General features: G+C 42.2%; 1 protein-coding gene across 1 annotated transcript in view; it reads left to right on the top strand.

Annotated features, from left to right (window-relative positions):
• The window catches only part of LOC119427367 (protein jagged-2), a 46,269-nt gene that overhangs the window by 14,374 nt on the left and 9,289 nt on the right, over positions 1-22,606 (top strand). The window contains exons 4-19 of the mRNA XM_037694969.1: positions 1,577-1,831; positions 2,170-2,230; positions 5,324-5,454; positions 12,609-12,728; positions 12,806-12,919; positions 14,067-14,180; positions 15,141-15,254; positions 15,780-15,826; positions 15,952-16,125; positions 16,211-16,361; positions 16,474-16,638; positions 17,782-17,895; positions 19,391-19,504; positions 21,093-21,206; positions 21,300-21,416; positions 21,592-21,619. Of these exons, the coding sequence (XP_037550897.1) occupies positions 1,577-1,831; positions 2,170-2,230; positions 5,324-5,454; positions 12,609-12,728; positions 12,806-12,919; positions 14,067-14,180; positions 15,141-15,254; positions 15,780-15,826; positions 15,952-16,125; positions 16,211-16,361; positions 16,474-16,638; positions 17,782-17,895; positions 19,391-19,504; positions 21,093-21,206; positions 21,300-21,416; positions 21,592-21,619 (1,933 nt within the window). The remainder of the gene's footprint in view (positions 1-1,576; positions 1,832-2,169; positions 2,231-5,323; positions 5,455-12,608; positions 12,729-12,805; positions 12,920-14,066; positions 14,181-15,140; positions 15,255-15,779; positions 15,827-15,951; positions 16,126-16,210; positions 16,362-16,473; positions 16,639-17,781; positions 17,896-19,390; positions 19,505-21,092; positions 21,207-21,299; positions 21,417-21,591; positions 21,620-22,606) is intronic.

Below are 22,606 nucleotides of genomic sequence, written 5' to 3'. Positions count from 1 at the left end.
AGGACACAAAGACACAGGGACACAAAGACACAGGGACTCAGGACACAGGGACACAAAGCCACAGGGACTCAGGACACAAAGACACAGGGACTCAGGACACAAAGACACAGGGACTCAGGACACAAGGACTCAGGGATACAAGGACACAGGGATACAAGGACTCGGGGATACAAGGACTCAGGGATACAAGGACACAGGGACTCAGGACACAGGGACTTGGGACACAAGGACTCAGGGACACAAGGACACAGGGACTCAGGACACAGGGACACAAGGACTCAAGACACAGGGACTCAGGACACAGGGACACAAGGACAAAGGGACTCGGGACACAGGGACACAAGGACTCAGGACGCAGGGAGTCGGGATTCAAGGACACAGGGACTCAGGACACAGGGACTCAGGACACAGGGACACAGGACACTGTCAAAATGATTTTTCTGTGTTTATCGACCGGCTTGGCCTTGAGGAGTTATGAGAAATGTAATAAACGCAGAGAAGGAAGCAGGTCTCTCTGTTAAATGAGTCTTCGAGGCTCAGTGGGAACCAACCTGTATAAATAAAGTCCTAATAATAATAATAATAACAATAATAATAATAATAATAATAAAAAGGAAGCAGGTCTCCAAACTCTTCAGTAAATGTTCAAAGGTTAAAACAAAAATCAGATCTAAAACTCAGACAACACTTTGAGAACCAGCCAGAGGGTCTTTCCTATTTTGCCCTGCCTGTTCCTCGTCTCTTATTATTTCCTGCTTGGCTCTAATGGAGTCAGTACTGGATATCCTGGGGGGGGGACTTCTGCAACACTACCTCTGTTTGTTTTCTTAATTTTCCTCTACATTCCCTTTTCCTCAAAGTTTTTCTTCTACAGTTTTGTTCAGCAATGTTTCACATGAGACCCCCCCCCCCCCCCCCCCCCCAACTGTTGTCATTGATCAGCGCATCATGAATGGTTTCAAACGTCTGCTCTAAAATGTTTGTGCTATAAAGAAACGTGTTCTGGAAGGTTTTCAGTCCAGCGTTTTGTTGGTGTAGAGGAAAGGCAGGCAGCCTGTGTGAGTTTGTCTGTTAGTAAAATATCTTACGAACACATGTTAGATTGACATGTCACTGAGTCAGCTTGAATCAAGATGGCCTCCACAGCTAATCAACCAGTTTAACAGATACTGAGCTAACATTTGGTGTGGTAGTAGCTGAGAGTCATTCCCAACGCATCCTCTGAGTGCTGACAGATTGCATCAGCTCTGTCGAAAACTTTTGCCTGTAAGGCGCAAAACACAACAAATTTCTTGAAGTAATGATATTTTCACTCATTTATAGATCGTTTTCTCTGATATCAATATCTAATAATCGCCACATTTATCTCCAGGACATGCTGCACACCGTACACACAGATGCAGACGACACCTCGCTTTATATTTTTATTTATTTATCTGACAAAGACCAATGAAAATTGTCAAACCCAATGAAAAAAGCCTAATCTGAAGCAGCCTTTAAAAATACATGGAATAATCCTCTGACTTTAATCTGGTGTGACACATTTTAAAAACGTCTCCCGTTTGTTTTGCTGAAGACGAGGATCTTCTGATTGAGCGCAGCGTCTACAAAGGGAAGATTAACCCCGGAGAGGAGAGGCAGACGGTGGAACATAAAAGCTTGATCGCCACCATTAGATACACCATCCGAGTGCGCTGCGACGAGCACTACTACGGCCCCAGGTGCAACACGGTGTGTCGTCCACGCGACGACTACTTTGGCCATTACGTGTGCGACCAGTCTGGAAAGAGACGATGTATGGACGGCTGGACGGGAGAAGACTGCAAGACCGGTGAGGATGCTGCTCACACTCGCAGCAGCTTTTAGATTGGATTGAGTTATTACACAAGGTGTTTGAAGGTTTTGTACAAGAGTCGCGTGTTTATTGAAGAATGGAAAACTGACACTGTAAACACTAGGAGTGGTCATCCACAGCGTCCTCAGCTCAGAGGGCGGTGGACGTTCACGTTGAGTGTCGCTTTCGAGAATTTCAAGGGTGTTCAGAAACTCCTGTCACTGTTGAAGGTCCACCAACCTTCTGAAAGTTGCAGCAACATGTGTCTTTCTCCACGAGCGAGGAAAGACCGAGGATTTAAATACTCAGGTCACTTTCTCTGTTTCTCCCCAAAGCCATCTGCAAACAAGGATGCAACCCTTTACACGGGACATGCAGTTCACCGGGGGAGTGCAGGTAAGTCGGTCTTCCTTTGTTTTTAGTGTGGGTGTGTGCATGCCTGTGCATGTGTGTGTGCATGTGTATGTTCAGTCATGATGAATAACGTTTTGCCTGAATGGAAACTTCACCAGTAAAAAGAGCAGCTTTTCCTGACACCTCACCATTTATCCTCATCCTGGTATTTCAAAGTAAATACCAGTCATGTTTCCTGCTGTAGAACCCCCCACCCCCAATGTGTACTGTTCCTCCTTTACAGTCCTCCTGTAGGATACCCCCCCACCCCACCCCCCTGCAGCCCCCATCAGCTCCTCCTGTCCTGGATCTTGTTATGGCTTCCAGCACTCTGTTAAATGCTAAACCTGACGACACCAGCAGCTGAGCTCAGGAAGTGGGATTCTGCAGCGCACAAAAACTTTAATCCCTCATTTTCCTGACTTAGCTGCCAGTTTTTGATGTTTCAACCAGTGTGTGTCTTGAAGGCCATCTTCTGTTTGTCCCCTTATTAAATGTGTATGAGCCGGTGTCCAAGAGGAATGACTTGTGTGTATTTAAATATAACTCATAGGTTCTGACCCATGTCACTTTGATCTGTGGTACTGGATCAGATCCACATGGATGGTTGTAAAATCAGTCTGAATCTTTGTCACATTTCAACAAACCCCAGCCGGTCGAAGCAGCTCGTCCTGAGCCTGGCTCTGCTGGAGGTTTCTTCCTGTTAAAAGGGAGTTTTTACTTTCCACTGTCTCCTTTGTGCTCGCTCAGTATAGGAGACTGTGACAAAGTTACGGTATAGGTATATTCAGATAGATACCAACGTCTTTCAGTTCATCTTGTCTTCAGGTCCAGAGCAGAAGTCCATTTGTTTCGTACTTTTCTGATCAGCCATCCTGGAGGACAGAATCTGCCCCAACGTTGCTGTCAGACATCACAGACGATGGGATCGACACTGGAGTTAGTTTCTCACCTCGATCTGTTTTTTTTTTTTTTTTTTAACCGTACATGTTGCAGAATCATTCCACGGTTCAAAGAAACCTTTAAAAGCATGCAACACGTCAGGTTTGGTCGTGACAGAGCGCTGCCCACATCACATCGAGGCTCAGCAGGAATTTGTTATGGCAGCTGTGTGAGCATCAGCACGACACCCCTACACACACACACAATCTCATGCACTCAATGCCGGCGGAGGGGGGTGTTCATGTTTGATTTAGTTAAGAGCTTATAAACTATGAAGCTGACATTTCTCATTGGAAATGGCCAGAGGAACTCCCTAGAACAGGTTTCAACATGTGATGGGAAGTTTCATCGCTGTGAGGACGACACACACACACACACACACACACACACACACACTTGTAGTAGCACTGCAGAGTTTTATGGTTGTTCATGCTGGCAACAACATTTGACCTTACAAGAACCAAACTTTCTGTGCAGGTTCTGACACAGCGAGGAGGATCCTTTGTGAGGATCCCTCTCAGGAAGTTTTGAGCTGAACATTTCTGGTTTCAGTCCAGACCTGCAGATCTCTCTGATCCAGATCTGATCCAAGCATAGCCTCCTCTTAACTGCCCTGCTCACTGCCAGACCCTGACCGCTCCCTTCATCACCGCTCCTGGATTGGACTCTGCTTTCAAGGGTTTGCGTCGAAGATGGGGTGGGGGGTGGTGGAGGGGGAGTGCGTCTCCAAAAATAGGAGAAATGACAGGACAGGTGGGGTGAAGTTACAACTGGCCTTGGAATAACAGAGTGTTGCCAAAAACCAACAGATTAACAAACACTTCACAGTCCACCCTCCACACCCCAAGCCTCACTCCGAAGAACCAGACCGGATGTTCCTAAGAATGAACACCATAGTCAACATAATAATAGCAATATTATTGAAAATTTTAATGTTAATAAGATTGCTAATAATGTCCTGGTGCATGCTAAATAATCCAGGTAGATAAATCTAACAGTCAGATCCTCTGGAGGGGTTCTTTGTTGAAACGTTTTGTCATCATACTCCATCTGAAGTGCCGAAATCAGCTCTTGTTTCCGTAGCTGTGTGATGAAAATTTCATAATTTTGTTCACAGAGCAGCTTCAGCTGCCCCTTCTTGACACAAGGCCTTGACCAAACTTTTTTCACAGGTGTATGCGCTACGTATTGTGGGGTTGGTCCAAAGTTTGTGAGTGCTTTTGTCAATATGGAAATGTGAAAACATTCAGCTGTATGACTCTTCAAAAACACTAAATTGGTCAAATGGCCCATAACTCCTGGAATGAGATTGTGCAGACATCGTGTACAGAGGAGTCTGTCTGATGAAAAGTGTGGCGCGTTCTTCATGATAGATTTGTGACAAAACAGCAGATGCATGGACAGAGTGGAGACTCTGGCAGAAAGAAACCCACCCCTCCCGCTGCAGTATACATCACCACGTGGGTCTGCGTCTGTGTTTCATAGACTATGAAAGATTTGCGCAAAAACTAATGTCCCACAACCACCTGATCGTGCGTCAACTGTTCGGCTTTGGATGGAGTATGCTGGGACCTTCAGCATCAAACAGCACCTTCTCATAGTGGATCAACCATTTTGCTGATGACAGCCACATCTACAGTAGTTGTTCACATGTAAAAAGAGGATCATCAGTCTAATAATTGACTGCTTGCTATTCGCAGAGGGCTGAGTGATACTGGCAATAGTAGCATTTTAAGAAGGGGACAGGTGGACATGTAGGCCTCTGCCCCTGTTTATCGATCGACAGGTTCTCCACAAAGATGGCTTCCTTCACTCCTCTCTCAAACCAGCTTTCCTCTATAGCAAGGATGTGAACATCTTCATCCCTGAAAGAGTGACCGCTGGCCTGCAGATGAGTGTCCTGGCCTGATTATGTTGCCATACAACTCATCATACGCCTTCTGCTTTGCCTTAGCTACCTCCCTCTTTGTTCTATTTGCATCTTCTTATATTCCTGTCCTCCGTTTAGATTTTCCAAAGAAGCTCATTTGCTGGAAAAATCTGAAACAAGTGAGAACAGTTGTTCAAAGACTTGAGCAGAGAAAAAAATCTTCTAAAGTCATAGATTTTTGTAGGAATTTTAAATGATGTGAAATCTTTGTGTTTCTGCTGCAGGTGTAAATATGGTTGGGAAGGACCATTGTGCGACAGATGCTTGCGGTACCCTGGCTGTGACCACGGAACCTGCAGTGAACCCTGGCAGTGCACCTGTGAGAAGAACTGGGGCGGCCTCCTCTGTGATAAAGGTCAAAAAACATATGAGTTCTCTTCAGTTGGTGGGAAGGTTGGGTTGGTCCAGAGTCTGGGGGCTGCCACTGCAAATCCCTGATTCTCTCTGAGCGTTAATTTAGTCCTCGGCTGCACTAAGAACATCTGACTGGAAGATCTCAGTTACCTGTTTGGGTTATAAAATTGCAAAAGATCCATGAAATAACTGAGTGCTAAGCTGTTTAAAACTTTAAAAGTAAGCAAAATAATAAAGTCAATATGAAAGTGAACAGGCAGCCATTGTAAACAAGACAGATGTGGCCCTGCCTTCTGGTTCCTGTTAAAAGACGTACAGCAGCATTCTGGACTAACTGCAGACGATGGAGCGAGGATTGTTCCAAATATATAGAGTATATATAGAGTTGCAGTCGTTCAGTCTAGTTGTTATAAAGACATAGAGAAGAGTTTGGAGGTCTTTATGAGGATTGTAAGATTTTGCTTTCGCTATTCGACAGAACTGATAAAAACGGGTTTTGACAACTGAAGATATTTGCTTATAAAGTTTACAATAACTGTCTAAAACCACTCCCAAGATTCTTGACCATGGAGAAACAATGAGGAGCGAGAGGACCAAGAATATCAGAAAGCTCACTGAGAGGTGTACAGTTTCCAAATAAAATAACTTGGGCCTTGTTTTCATTCAAGGTCAGACAGTTCTGGGTTAACCAGTTTTTGATGTCTTGGAGAGAGTTACAGAGAATGTGTTGGGGCAGAGACATCCATTTTAAAAGGGAAAATTATTTGGATGTCATCAGCATAACAATGAAATGAAATGTGCTTGCTAAATATTGATCTCAAAGGCAGCCAGTATAAACAAAACAGAAAAAGTCCCAAAATTGAGCCTTGAGGTTCACCACAACAAATAGTTGCAGAAGAGGCGTGTTCCCCCATGGAAACAGAAAAGGGCGCGTCCACTAAATACAACCTGAACCACTAAAACCGAGCCTTTAAAACCAACATGTTCAAGTCTTGATAAGGGGATCCTGTGATCGACCATATCAAAAGCAGCGGTTAAATCTAAAACCGCTAAAACAACGAAGCAGTCTGAGTCCACGTTTAAAAGAAGAGCATTAAAAACACTTCAAAGTGCTTTCTCAGGGTCATGACAGGATTTAAAACCAGACTCTTCACAAACTTCATGAGATAAAGGTCGGAAGTTGATTAAAAATGATCTTTTCCAACACTTTGGACATGATGGTAGTTTAGATATTGGCCTGTAGTTAAAAAGAACATTCGGATCAAGGTTTTTCTTTCTGATAATCGGCTGCACTGCAGCATGTTTCAAGCAGCTGGAACACAGCTGGACGACAAAGAAGAGTTCAACATCTGTAAAATACAAGGGCCAATGATGTGAAGGGTTTCCTTTAAAAGACGAGAGGGAAGATATCTAGAGGAGAATTAGAAGGTCTTAAAATATATATATATTTACCTTAAAAAAGAAAAACAGGCTCAAACTGCTGATTAACAGCAGTCAGGCTGATTTAAAATGGGTATTGAATAAAATCAGAAAGTTTTTCAACAAAAATTTTCAAAAACTTGTCACAAAGTGTAAATGAAGCCTCCACAGGGACACAGGGATTACCAATAGGGTGAAAATATTAAAAAGAACTTGGTGTTTGTGATTATTTACAGCTATCGCGTTGGACAGAAAGGCAGATTTAGTGTCTTTCACAGCCCTCTGATTGATAAATAGTCATGTAAGATTCCTAAAGAGACTTGGAGATTGTCCTTTTTCCACTTTTTCTCTGCAAGGCTGCACTCCCGTCTGACAGCAGGGGTAGTTTCATTTAACAAAGGCTGATGGGATGGTTTAGATCTGAGTGTGACAACAGAGTCCAGGATGCCAGAACATGTTGGATTAAAAACATTAACCAGTTCGTCACTGGTCTCACTCAGAACAGAGCTGGTGAACAAAGAGGAAAAGAGAGCAGCTGTCAGTGAGTTCAACGTCTTTGTCTGATCGATTCCACATCACACACTCCCAACATTAAACAGAAAGTGGAAATGGTCAGATATCCCACAGTCTGATGTCTGTGATACAAAGGTCCAAACCAGAAGACAGAATCAGATCGAGACTAGAGTCCTGGACCCAGTGAGTAAAGTTAAGAGTCAATACAAGCAAGAAAGTATTTTACTAGAGGTCAATATTCACAGCATGCATGTATATTAAAATCCCCAACAATTAAAATTTGATCATATCTTAGCACAAGTGACCCAAGTATGTCAGAAAACTCCTTAATAAAATCCTTTACATCCTTTACTAGGTGGAGGGTACACCGCCGCACAGATCACCGAGCGAGAAAAGTTCAATTCCAAAAGTTAGACTTCGAAGCTGATGTAGGAGACAGGTGACAGCTGTTGACAGCCATGTTGGGATGCAAACACCGAAGCTGCCCCTCCACCTCTACCAGTGGTCTGGGTGAATAACAAACAGCCAGAGGAAGAAGTTTAGAAAAGCAAGCAGATTCACCAGATGGAAGCCAAGTCTCTGTCAAAAATTTTAAAATCCTGCTTGGAGGAGTTAACAAGTCATTTAAAATAAGTCTTATTGCCAGTGATCTGATGTTTAATAGATCAGTTTGAAGTATGGTAAGACAGGAGAAACAGGAGAACGTCTCAGCAGGCGAAGGTAACCAGGGTTTAGTCTGCCTCTGTAGGAACGCATCCAATCCTAGACAGGTGTATGATCCACCCGTGCGCCCGAAGGGCCAGGCGAGCAGGTCAGATCCAGTAGTGACATCTGGATAAGGATAGGGGCTGAAGAGAAAACTAAACCTCTGATGTAGAGCAGCAATCCATCTGCCCAATAGATTTTAGGCAAGTCCTGAACCAGAACACTGGCCTGTTTCCCCCACCTTTTCAGATGCTTCCTACAGAGAAAAAAAGTGAGTGGTAGGTGGTGTATACAATGTGGTATGTCAGCGAGTAGTGTAGGAAGACTCGCTGGCTGCCTACTCAGATTAATGGTTTGTAAATGAACTGACTGAAAATTCAAGTATTTGGCAATCATAAACAAACTGAGCAGAGCCAAAAGGACAACAAAATAGGAGTAAATGAATAACAAACAGCAAAACAAAGACCAGGACAGACAGCCGGCCGTACACACAGGCACCATCTTGAAAATCAGCAATAAACTACCAGATCATCAGGACTGATGAGCCAAATGCTAATCTGAACACAGCTTAAATCCATTAGTGCTTTATAAACCATATAAACACCATCTTGGGGGACCAAGATGGTGTAGAGGTAGGGCAGCTGACCTGGGACCAGAAAGTCAGAGGCTCAACTCCTCGCCATGCCCACATGTTGTGGTGTCCTTGAGCAAGTCACCCAATCCTTAATCGCTCCCTGGGCGCTTGCATAGCTGCCCACTGCTCCACCTGGTTGTATCTCACGTGTGATGGGTTAAATGTAGAAAACTAATTTGGTCATTGTATGGTAGTGTGGCCAGATGACCCAGATTTCTGGGGACAGTCCCTATTTTGGATGACCTGTTCCTGGCTAAAGCTGTCCCCAGAAATGTCCCCAATTTTAACGTTTTATGAACGAGGAAAAAATGTTGCGTGTAGACTGTTATTACAGTAGCCGGGTAGAAAAGCGCAAGTATGTTGCATGCAACAACAGCTATTACGGTAGCTGGTCGCGCTGCTGTTACAGACAGAGAAGAAGAAGAGCGGAGCATGCCCCCGTTAAAAAGAAGAAGTAGAAGAAGAAGAGAGCGTGAACTTTTCACCACCGAAGGGGAGCTCTCCTGTGATATGGTATGTCTGAATCAATTTATTTTGTTTGAACTGGGCTGATCCTTGCTGTGATAAAGGTTTGGTTCGCAGTAGGAAATGTTACTAGTCTTGTCAACTGTGCCAAGATTAAAAAATAAAAAAAATAAAAAATAGAGCTGGAATGTGTTTTGTTTTACTAAAGATGAGGACCCAAACCAAGCTTTTATTAACAAACAGAACAACAAAAGGCAAGACGAGAGCACAGGGAGTAACTGTGACGCGAGTGAGAGAGAGTGGGAGAAATCGTAACAGGATGATTAACTGCCTTCAAGGCTCAGTTAAGCTAGGTTTATACTTACGTTGAACATCGCGCGAGGGTGCCCGCATCAACAGGAACTGAGCTGTTGTTGGCGTGTTACAGTGTCAACAAAGGTTCATCCAAAGTAAGATGTTTTAGAATTGACTGGCGACCTTTAGTTTATATTTTCAGAGCTAGGTATGAGTTGTTTTGCTACTTTATTAAAGTGATTTGTGAACACAGACTTTCAGGCTGAGGTGTGTTTGTCTACTCGGTTTGGACGTATGGAAGTTCCTCAGTGATGGAAACTGAATGAGGCAAGAAATGAACTGAAAATGACGAAGAGGGAGAGATCATCATCATCATCTGTTTAAATGTGTATTTCTTCTGTTTTATGAGCTTGTAGCTCCAAATAAATATAGTTTTTTTTTTGTAAATAGGATTTTTGGCATTTTATCCGCAGAGGAAACTAGTTAAATAATTAGAGGCAGTTTTTTGAGTGACGAGATGAAATAAGTAGAAAAGCATAAGCATATTACTAAATTGTGTCTTATTTCTCATGTTTTAAGTATTTCACTTTACTATTATGTGGGGAGTGGTGGCGCAGAGGTTAAAGGTGAGCCTTTGATTGGATGGTCGCAGGTTCAACTCCCCGGACTGACAACATCAAAATGTGGGTGGGAAAGGTGAAACACCCACACCTGCCTCTACCCTCAGTTGCCCCACTCTGGGCCCTTGAGCAAGGCCCTTAACCCCCAACATCTGCTCCCCTGGGTGCCCTTGATAGCAGCTCTCTGCTCCACACAGAGGGCTTTGGTAGCTCGTGGTCTGTGGTTGCATTAGGAAGGGTATCCGACATAAAAACAAATACCAAATCTTCATGCAAGATAGTTCGATATGGCGTCCCCTGAGAAAGGGAGCAGCCGAAAGAAGAAAAGTAAAACTACTATTATTTGTCTTCTTTCAGTTTTGCACATAACCTTTTCTGCTCTTATTCTATTCCAGAGCTCCATGTCTACCAATGACTGATGGCTCCTCAGACAGAGGAGGCCTCGCAGAACCAGAGATGAGCTCATGTTAGCGGACTACCTGACCACAGTTCACTCACCTCACACGTACACACAATATATTTACACATCAACTACGTAGCCATACACTGTGTACTTATATGCACCTATGTACTTTACTTGCATAGGTGGTTCAGTGGTGCTTGAAAGTTTGTGTTTGTGTTGTGTGAATTTTCTATATTTCTGCATTTATCTGACCTAAAACATCATCAGATGTTCACACGTCCTGCAAGTAGATAGAAAAAACTCAATTAAACAAATGAGACAAAAATATTACACTTGGTCATTTATTTATTGAGGGAAAATATCCAATATTACATATTTGTGAATCTTTGCTTTTAGTATCTGGTGAAACACCCCACCCCCCTGTGCAGCAATAACTGCAACTAAACATTTCTGCTAACTGTTGATCAGTCCTGCACACCAGCTTGGGGAAATTTTAGCCCATTCCTCCATACAGAACAGCTTCAGCTCTGGGATGTTGGTGGTTTCCTCACATTAACTGCAGCTTCAGGTCCTTCCACAACATCTGGATTGGATTAAGGTCAGGACTTTGACTTGGTCATGTTAGGATGCGTGAGAAAAGCAGAGCGTGCGCTATTTACACAAGGGGAGCTGTTGGTCAGGCTACTTCTTGTTGTGCCATTAACTATAAAATAGTTATTGAATCAAATGTTTAGTTAGATCAGCATAGATGTTTAACAACCCATTAAAATACACCAGAATACAGGAAATGTCATCTGCTTTATTCAAAATTTTCTGAGGGAGGACCCTCAGACCCCCCACCAGTGAATCCCCCCACATTACAAATGCTTCTGATGCCAATGGTTATATCCCTGTTCTTTAAATCAAACAGGGTGCCCACTCACACCTGATTGAAAAACACCTGACTATAATTTCGCCTTCAAATTCATTTCTAATCCTAGAGGTTCACATACTTTTACCATTCACAAATATGTAATATTGGATTATTTTCCTCAATAAATAAATGACCAAGTATAAAATGTTTATCCTTTGTTTAACTGGGTTCTCTTTATCTACTTTTAGGACTTGTGTGAAAATCTGATGATGTTTAAATCATATTTATGCAAAAATATAGAAAATTCTAGAGGTTTCACAAACATTTAAGCACCACTCTGTGCACATTCATATTCACGCAAAATGTATGCATGGTCACTTACATTAGTATACACAGTACTACTACTATTACTTTATTCATTTTATTACTCGTAGAAAATGTTAACAGTGTGCAGAGACACATTCTTGCTGTTACATTTGTTTTTCATTGTTAAGCATGAATAAATATGTAAAGATAAACAAAACCGTCCAGTTTCTTTATTTCATCTTGATATCACTTAATTCTTTTTTTGTTTCCAAGTGAAAATGTCCCCAGATTTAATTTCAGAAATCTGGTTGTATGGGAACATATAATGATGACAACACATAGCACTTTTTTTAAACCGCTGTCTTCTCCAAGATTTCAGAGAAGTTCGTGCAAATACTGTCATAAATTTTTACACCTGATTCAGTGTTGCATTACACAAGTTTTTGTACGCATCCTTTAAGATTGTCTATTGTTGTCTTTGTTGTCATCACGCTTTGTTAAAATCAGGTCTCTCCTGTGAATGAGTCCCTGAGGCTCAATGGGAACTAACCTGTATAAATAAAGGTTGAATGAATGAATTAGCAGAAGTCTCTGCTGTAGCAGTAGCTTTAGTGTTGAATGTAGCATTAGCTCATGTTAGCCGTAGCATGGTATTAGCCGTGGTGTTAGCAGTCAGCAAATTTACAGGCTGGTACTCCACAGGCTGGACTCAAACCAGCTTAACTGAATGAGCCAGTGTTTGATTTGATGTTTGAGCTTTACCCTTTCCATTTTTTACGATACAACTGAAGTAAAGATTTAGAAAACTAATGCTGAAATTACATTTTTATGTGATTTATTTTAGCACAAAGTGAATCTTTTTGGAGAACAACTAACGTAACTGTCCTGTTTGTGTGTTTTATAAGCCTGACATTACAAATGAAGTTTGTGATCTGCTCTGCAGATCTGAACTACTGTGGGACCAACCGGCCCTGTAAGAACGGAGGAACATGTATGAACACAGAACCTAATGAGTACAAATGCGCTTGTCCAGACAGCTACTCTGGCAGGAACTGTGAGATCGGTAAGTCTGTGAACCTAACACACTACGATTTTCTGTCTCAGCACTTTTAGAGTTTTTTTTTTCTTTTGTGTTTGTAGCAGAGCATGCGTGTTTGTCCAACCCTTGTGCTAACGGAGGGACATGCCATGAAGTCCCTTCAGGGTTTGAGTGTCACTGTCCTGCTGGCTGGTCAGGGACAACCTGTGCTAAAGGTGAGAAAAAGAAACGACGTCTCCACATCTGTAACCTGGATGATGTTTCCTCTGTGAGCTCGGAGCTGGAGAGCCTTTACCACTTGCTTCGATTAAACACCATCACTGTCTGTGGAGACATTGTTCAGAGTTTTGTTCATTCAATTCAGTTTATTTATATAGCGCCAAGTCACAACAGAAATCATCTCAGGGCACTGAACAAAACCATTCAAATACATTAAAAAAGCCACTTAGTAAAAGTTCTCTATCTAAGGAAGCAGCAGATTGTGTTAAATCTTCACTTCGTCACAGTCTCCCATCCTGAGCAAGCACAAAGGAGACAGTGGAAAGAAAAAACTCCCTTTTAACAGGAAGAAACCTCCAGCAGAACCAGGCTCAGGACGAGCGGCCATCTGCTTTGACCGGCTGAGTTTGAGAGGACAGGAAGTAGAAACAGACAAACACAGAATGACACGTCCAGGTGAACTTTCTATAGGAGGCAAGACCAAAAACCATTTTAAGATATAAATAATTACAAATACAAACAGGTAGAGCAAGTAAAGAAGCAGCAAAGTGAGGAAATGTGGTCAATTTGTCCCACAGCAGTCTAAGCCTATAGCAGCATAAGTAAGGAATAGCTCAGAAAACCCAAGCCAGCCCTAACTATAGGATTTATCAAAAAGGAAAGACTTCAACCTAATCTTAAAAGTAGACAATGTGTCAGTCTCACGGACAGAAACTGGGAGTTAGTGCCACAAGAGGGGAGCCTGATCACTGAAATATCTGCCTCCCATTCTGCTTTTTGGAAACTCTAGGAACCACAAGTAAACCTTTAGGTTAAACGATAGTTTTTGTGAAGTTAAACACAGAAGCAACGTTAATTTTAGTGATCTCTGATTGACCGAACTCGGTGTCATTACCGCCGGCGTAAATTTTGTCTACTTTGTGCAAAATGCTGCAACCAGAAGTCAGAGCACACTGATGTATGATTTGCACATTTTATTTTAGAAATATAGGCCATACCTTTGAACTGAACATTAAAGAATGTGCTTTAATACTGTAATACATTGATGTGAAGTCTTACTGTAAAGCTGTTGTTGGACCCAACAAATATATTTAATATTCATGTGTTTGTGAGCATTTCTTTGATGTCGCTCGTATATTTCAGACACAGATGAATGTGTCTCCAACCCGTGCTCTGAGGGGGGGACCTGCATTGACCTGGAGAACGGCTTTGAATGCATCTGTCCTCCACAGTGGACAGGGAAGACCTGCCAAATTGGTTTGTTTCTTTTTCTCTGACCACTCAGTTGTATTTGATTCCAAAGAATTTCCAGTTTGGAAGCAGAGCGCATATTACACGACCTTTAAATGATAAATGTTTTTAAATCTGTTGCATGTTTGGTTATTTTGCTGACGTGTTCCAGTGTGTGCTGCAGAAACAAGGACCGTCATGTCTGACAGACAGTATTCGTGCAGAAAGACCATTCATTTAAAGAGGGTGTTGTTTTTACGCATGCTCAACGCTCACAGGGTATCATCTGCAACTCGAGTGAAGCTAAAAATAACCTCCAGCCTGGCAACTGTTAGCCTTGGGACCTTATATACTTTTCTGAGGAGGGGGGTGGGGGTTATGTTTGGTTCCAGGCAGGGAATAAGTGAGGAAACGCCTCAACACATCAGAAGCCCTTCATCCAGGAACACTGAAACCTATGAACATTTACAGGAAGAAGAGCATCTGTTCTGTTAAACAGTTTGCTCTTTTCAATGGGCAGGTGAGGGGGTACCTGTGGAAGATCCACAGTAGACATGTTGCTGTTGGTAAGGGGGGGTCAGGGGGTTTGGTTTCACCAGGATAACAGGTGCCGCTCACCTCCTGGGACTAGTATTAATGCACCGTGTTGGTTGTGGAGGGTGAGGCGGCACGGAGAGCGCCACCTCTGAAACTGACCACTTGGAATGCCACTGGTTGGCCTTCAGGGAATGCAATACAGAGACATGAACCATGAGGGGAGGGGGGGTAACGGAAACCTGTGGAAGAACCAGTCAGGCTGCAAAGGTTCTGCCTGTTCTTCATGCCCACAGGAAGCCTGAAGCGGGCTCGTCTGTGTATCAGTGACCGTGTCAGAAATGGAATGAAAAGATCAAATGTTGCCTTTGTAGCAGGTCGTCTGAGAAGATGCTGTTCTTGGTGACGGGACTCTCATTCAGTGTCTTTGTGTCTCTCATGTCCATTCTGCAGACGTTAATGAGTGTGCAGGCAAGCCTTGCCTCAATGCTTACTCTTGCAAAAACTTAATTGGTGGATATCACTGTGCCTGCTTTCGTGGATGGGCGGGTCAGAAGTGTGACATCAGTTAGTATGAGCTCAGTAAATCCTCCGTCTTTATCCTTTTCCTACTTGCTGACCTCCGTCGCAGCTCCTTCACTCACGAATGTCTCGCTTTACTGAATATCAGTGATGTTTACTGGAAATATCAAAGATACTAGAATGATTTGAGTTGTTTTTAGCTGAGTTGAGCAGTCTACAGTAAAGCTGTCACTTAACGTAACAAGTTGATTAGAGCTGCAGAAAGTGGTGCACAGATGCCAGTAAAAGAGAAGTCCGTCAGTGAGGGCTGCTGGACTTTATTTGCTTTACTTCCATCTCTTTCTGTCATAGCTGATTCTACCTGCTCTAAACTGGACTAATTTAAACGTAACTCTTAGCATCTTTAGAGGTAGTTTTTAATTTCATGCTCTCTGAGCTCGCCTGCACTCTAAATCTGCACGTCTTCTTGGCATGGATCATTATCGACCACTTCCCTGTAGCAGCTGCATGACATGCCCCCCAGTGACCATTTGTCAGAACTCAAATGCAAACTTTTGTTCTTTCCTTCAGATATAAACAGCTGTCACGGACGGTGTCAGAATGGTGGCATCTGTAAGGTAAGGCTCACTTGAAGTGGGTTTTGGATTGAAAATGCTGGTTACTAACGTATCCTGTTAATAGAAGTAGACCAAGGTTTTATTTTGATTGAGTGTCTGAACTGGACTTCTTGTCTCCGGAGCAGAGTACAGCTGGAGGCCACCAGTGCGTTTGCCAGCCTGGGTTTGTGGGTCGGCACTGTGAGGTCCAGAGAAACCGCTGCTCCATCGGGCGGTGCAAGAACGGCGGGCGCTGCCACGCGCTGTTGGACGGGTTCATGTGCGAATGTCCAAGAGGCTTCAGTGGGACAACGTGTGAGGTGAGCACTACATCCAGCAGTGTGAACCAACAGATCCCAGGTCAGACTAAAGGATGGTTAAAATATTTCCTTCTTCTCTGTGAAGGTGCAGGACGACCCTTGTAGCCCAAACCCCTGTCAGAACCAGGCTGTGTGCCATAGCCTGGTGGGAGGCTTCTACTGCAGCTGCCTGGATGACTACGAAGGCCCAACATGTTCTGAGCTCAAGGACCACTGCAAGACCAACCAGTGCCAAGGTAGAAAGGACCTGCAGATCCCTCACATTTATCACTTCACCATATTTACTGGAGAAGCTGCTCACAGGTACTCTTCCCATTGACTTCTCCTTTTCTTACCCATAATCCCCAGTGATTGACAGCTGCACTGTTGCTGTTGCGACCAACGACACGGTGCATCAGGTGCGGCACATCTCATCCAATGTGTGTGGACCACACGGTCGCTGCATCAGCCAGCCTGCTGGGAACTTTAGCTGCTCCTGTGATCTGGGATTTACCGGCACTTATTGCCACGAGAGTGAGTTATTATTAGCACGAGAGATGCACATACAAATACACACACTGAGACACACGGAGACATCCACACTATATTTGTCATCAGTTACCGTCAGTGGGAACCACACGTCTTAATCCAGACTGGTGTCATTATCAGTGTCTTAGTTTGGGTTAAAGCAGGAAAGAAAAAACATGAGACAAACAACATAAACAAAACATTCCCTAACTAATACTAATACTAACACTAATACTAATACTTGTACCAATATTGATACTTACACTAATGCTAATATTGAAATTACTCTAATACTTATACTTGTACCAGTATTAATATGATACTAATACTTGTACTACTACTGATACTTGTACTAATATTGATACTTGTACTAAAACTGATACTTACAGTAATACTGATACTTGTACTAATATTGATACTTATACTAATGCTAATATTGAAATTACTCTAGTACTTATACTTGTACCAGTATTAATATGATACTAATACTTGTACTACTACTGATACTTGTACTAATACTGATACTTGTACTAATGCTAATATTGATATTATTGTAATACTAATATTTATACCAATATTAATATAATACTAATACTTGGACTAACACTAATACTGATATTTGAACTAATACTGATACTTGTACTAATACTGATAATTGTACTAATACTGATACTTGTACTAATACTGATACTTGTACTAATACTAATACTTGTACTAATACTTGTACAAATGCTAATACTAATACTAGTATTAATACTAATGCTTGTACTAATGCTAATACTGATAATTGTACTAATACAGATACATGCACTAATACAGATGCTTGTACTAATACTAATACTTGTAATAATACTGATACTTGTACTAATACTGATACTTGTACTAATACTGGTACTTGTACTAATATTAATACTTGTACTAATACTGATTTTAGTAATACTTTTACCAATACTAATACTGGTACTAATACTTGTACTAATACTGACTCTAATACTAAAAGCACACCGAGGGTCAAAACTTGAACCCTTAAGCTAAAACTTTGACCTAATTTTATCTGAAAATTCAAACAAGAACTGAACATGTAGGAAAAACTTTTCTTTTGACACCATGCCAAGACCTTTAGTTCAAACGTTTGCTCTCTGCCGGCAGACACGAACGATTGTGCATCATCCCCCTGTAAGAACGGAGGCACCTGCATTGACGGCATCAACTCCTTTGAGTGTATCTGCCCCGACGGCTGGGAGGGGACGTTGTGTGATGTTGGTGAGTGCTGAAACGTCAAATAACAAAGTGAAGAAATGTTCTTTGGTCAGATGGGTCTGAAGTTCTGTTTGGAAAACATGGAGGCTTTGTCCAGAGCCGTCCAGTCTGTTATAAGCTCACAGTTCTAAAGTCTACCTCTGATGGTATGGAGGTCCATTGGTGCCTCTGGAATGCCTCTGGCGTTTTTTTTAAACTTAAAAAACAATTCAAAAACCTTGATGGATCAACAACAGAGGCATCAGGATACCTTGCCCAGAAGATGGAAACCGGGGCACCTCCCTGAAGCCAGACCTATAGGGATCTTGCCTGCAAGCACCTGGTGGTCAAGCGTCCTGATGCATGCTCAATAAGAATCCATCCAGAGGACCTGGTGGTCAAGCCTTGACTCCTGGAGCTTGGCCGTGCCAAGCCAGAGGAAAGGACAAGATGGGTTCACCACCTGTGCTGAGGTCAGTCAAGTTTGAGTGCAAAGCAAGCCAGGTGGCAGATGAGGCGGCGGTCCCTAGCCATGTAGACTCTTGGCAGCTTAGAGTGGTTCTAGAGACTTGGAACATCACGTCACTGGCAGGAAATGAGCTGGAGCTTGTGTGTGAGGTTGAGTGGTACCATCTAGATATAGTTGGGCTCATGTCCACGCACAGCTTTGGCTCTGGAACCCAACGTCTGGAGACGGGCTGGACTTTCTCCTAGTCTGGAGAAGCCCAGGGGAAGGCCTCAGGCGGGTGTGGGTTATTCTAACAAGCTCCCGGCTGAATACCTCGGTATTGGTTTTCCCCGGTGAACAAGAGGGTTGCCTCTCTACGGCTTTGGGCTGCAGGAGGGAAGGTTCCGACTTGTTTTTTCTTATGCATCAAACATCAGTTGAGATTACCTGGCCTTTCTGGAGTCTCTGGATGGTGTCCTGGAAGCGGTTCCATCTGGAGATCCTCTTGTTCTACTTGGTGACTTCAATGCACATGTGGGCAATGACAAAGTTATCTGGATGGGGTGAGTGGGAGGAACAGCCTCCCTGATCGGAAATTGAATGGTGTTATTATTGGACTTCTGTGCTCGTTTATTGGACTTCTGTGCTCGTTTATTGGACTTCTGTGCTAGGCATGGGTTGTCAGTAACGAACATCATGTCCAAACAGAGTGGTTCTAACATGTACTTGGTACCAGGCCACCTTGGACCAAAGATTGATGATCAATTTTGTAATTGTCATTGGACCACCCCGCTCATTACCTGTTTAAAAAAAAAAAAAAAGTTACAATTTTTAAGTTTCAACATTTGATACATTTATGATATTCCATTGTAAATAAAATGTGTTTATATTTACAAATCATTACAAATATTTAGTTACATTTTTTACAAAGTCCCAACCTATCAGATCTGTGATTGTAAATAAAAACAACATTTTAGCCTTTTTAAAAGCGTTTTCTTAGCAGCAGCTAAAACAAGCACAGAGTACCATGAAGGAGTTGATCCAAACACTTTGTTTTGTTGTTTGCTCCAGATGTGGACGAGTGCAGTAGAAATCCGTGTCAGAACGGAGCCCAGTGTGTGGATCTGCTCAACGACTTCTTCTGCAGCTGTGTGAACAGCTGGAAGGGGAAAACCTGCCACCTAAGTGAGTTCAACCCGGGAAGAACTCGCTTATTGTGTGAATGTTTATGAAGTGTTCTCACTGTGATCCATTTTTCTTCCGTACGTTTTTCAGCATCTTTCTCATTCCACAATTTTTGTGCTATTTCAACAAATAATAAATCAAAACGTTCAGCTCTTTTAGAAACTTTAGCTTTTTTAAAAAATATTTAGCCTTTTCTGTCTTTTTTTTCCTCATAGAAAATGAATTGAGCTCATTTTCCATCCTTCAAATCTTTAGATCTGTTTACAACCTTTTACCGCTGCTTTCACATTTTGTTCTGCTTCAGCTACTTTCAGCTTCCTTGTACAAATTTTACCTTTTTTTCCCCCCAGCTATTTTCAGATGTTTTTTCAGCTGTTTTGTGATCCTTTTAGATTATTTCTGTTAACTACACCATTGTTGTGCTTCTTCTAACTTATTTCTGCTCCTTTCAGCTTATTTCTGCAAGTTTCAACTTTTTCTGCTATTTCAGCTACTATATAGCTCTTTTAATGCTAATTTTAGCTTTTTCAGCTAATTCCACATTTTTTGCACTCATTTCAACTTTTATTCAGCCTAATTCAGCAAAATGTGCTCTCTCCACTTCCTTGTAATTTAAGCTTCTTTCTGCCTTTTTAGCTACTTTTCAGCTGTATTTTGCTAATTTCAGCTTTTTTCAGATAATTTACACTTTTTTGTACTAATTTCTGCTTTCAACGTAATTGGGCAAACATGTTCTTTCTACTTTCTTCTGCTAATTTAAGCTTGTTCTACATTTTCAGCTACCTTTTTAACATTTTTTACAGTTAATTTTAGCTATTTTCAGATAATGTCAAGTTTCTTGTCTCATTTCTACTACTTTCAGCCTTATTGACTTCTTTCAGCTAATTTCAGTTTGTCATGCTCCTTTCAGCTTATTTCTACTAGTTTCAGCTGTTTCTGCTATTTCAGCTACTATTTAGCTGTTTCATGCAATTTTTTAACTTTTTCAGATAATTCCACTTTTTTTTAGCTCATTTAAGTTTTTCCACTTCCTTCTGGTAGTTTAAACTTCTTTCTGCCTTTTCAGCTACTTTTCAGCTTTTTTTGTTGTTGTTGATAATTTCAGCTTTTTGTTGCTGATTTTCTAATTTTTGTGCTCATTTCTGCTTATTTAAACCTACTTCAGCAACTACTGGTAATTGTGCTTTCTGCTTTCTTCTGCTAATTTAGGCTTGTTCTTTCATGTCAGCTATATTTCAACCTGTTTTTTTTTTTTAGCTAATTTCAGCTGTTTTTCAGCAAGTTCTTCTGCAATAAACATTCACACGATATTTTCACATAAAATTTAATTTCTCTAGTTAAATATGGATTTCTGCAGTCCTCTTTCTAATTAGCTTCGTTCAACAAAGAGGAAAGTGGTGCAGCTTGTATGTCCCCACATTCCACTCTCAAATATGTCAGCTGTGTTTCTTCGTGGTTGCGCACAGTGATGCCCTGACTGTTCGCTGCTCAGACATGTTTCCTGTCCTGATCTCATCTCTAAAGATGTTTATCAAGCCTGACTCAAAGTCAGATGTCGTCATCTTTTTGCCATGCTGCTCCTCTCCAGGTGAGTCTCAGTGCGACTCCAACACGTGCAGCAATGGCGGGACGTGTTTTGACCACGGAGACTCATTTCTGTGCAGCTGCACCCCAGGGTGGGGCGGAAACACCTGCAACACAGGTGAGACACTACCTGTGGGAGATAATGTCAGTGGAGGAATTTAACTAAAACAGTTCCTGGTTTGGATGAAGGAATCTTGTTTGCTCTTTTTAGCCAAGAACAGCTCGTGTGATTCACGACCGTGTGAGAATGGAGGGACATGCGTCGGAGGAGGAGACACCTTCACCTGCATCTGCAAGGACGGCTGGAAGGGACCCACATGTGCACGGAGTAAGTTACCTTCATGGCACCTTCGCCTAACGTTTTCAGCTCAGATCCTGCAGCAGTTTTTTCCCTGAATGTCACGAATGACTTGAGTGAAAATAAAAACACATAACCAGATTTTATGTTCTGCTGGGAAATTAATTTGAAACAATACATTTTTGTGTATTTTGCTTTCTTTCAGATGTTGATGACTGCAATCCACACCCTTGGTAAGTTTTATTTTGAACATTTTCACTTCTCTGAATCTCCATCCATTCAGAAAGCAATTATATTTTTTATGTGCTTAAAGCTTCTTCTTGTATGTTTCTTATTTTGATTTTGCTAAAATGGGCTTCATCTGCAGGGTGGCCAGCCTTAGTCTTATATATGATGTGAGGAGCTCTGTCATGGGGGGGCACTCAGAGTAGAGCTGCTGCTCCATCAAAAGGAGTTGGCTCATGTTGTTCAGACATCTGATAAAGATCCTCCAGGAGGAGCTGGAGAGTGTCTCTGGGGAGAGGGAGGATGATGGATGGATGACTGGCTGGATGGATGGTGATGAATGGATGGATGGATGATGGATGACAGATGGATGGATGAATGGATGATTGATGGTTGGATGATGTATTATGGGTGGATGAAGTATTGATGGATAAATAGATCATGGATGGATGGATGACTGGCTGGATGGATGATGGATAGATGGATGGACTGTGATGAATGGATGGATGGATGATAGATGGATGGATGGATGAATGAATGATTGATGGTTGGATGAAGGCTGGATGATGTATTATGGATGGATGAAGGATTGATGGATATATAGATCATGGATGGATGAAGGATGGATGAATGGTTGGACAGATGATGGTTGGATGAAGGATGGATAGATGGATGAAGGATGGATGGATGGTTGAACAGATGATGTTTGGATGAAAGATGGATGATTGATGGTTGGATGCTGGTTTGATAGATGATGGATGGATGGATGATTGATGGTTGGATGAAAGATCTTGGACAGATGTATGTTGGATGAGGAATTGATGGATGGATGATGAATGGTTGGATGAAAGATGAATGGATGGATGATGAATGCTTGGATGAATGATGAATGGATGGATGATGGATGGTTGGATGAATGATGGATGTTGGATGAAGGATGGAAAGACAGATGATGGATGATAGATGGTTGGATGAAGGATGAATGATGGATGGTT

This window comes from Nematolebias whitei, chromosome 21, assembly GCF_014905685.2.
Source record: "Nematolebias whitei isolate Nwh7 chromosome 21, NemWhi1, whole genome shotgun sequence".
NCBI lineage: Eukaryota > Metazoa > Chordata > Actinopteri > Cyprinodontiformes > Rivulidae > Nematolebias > Nematolebias whitei.
Note: the sequence above shows the minus strand (reverse complement) of the source record. Positions and strands in the feature narration are given on the sequence as shown.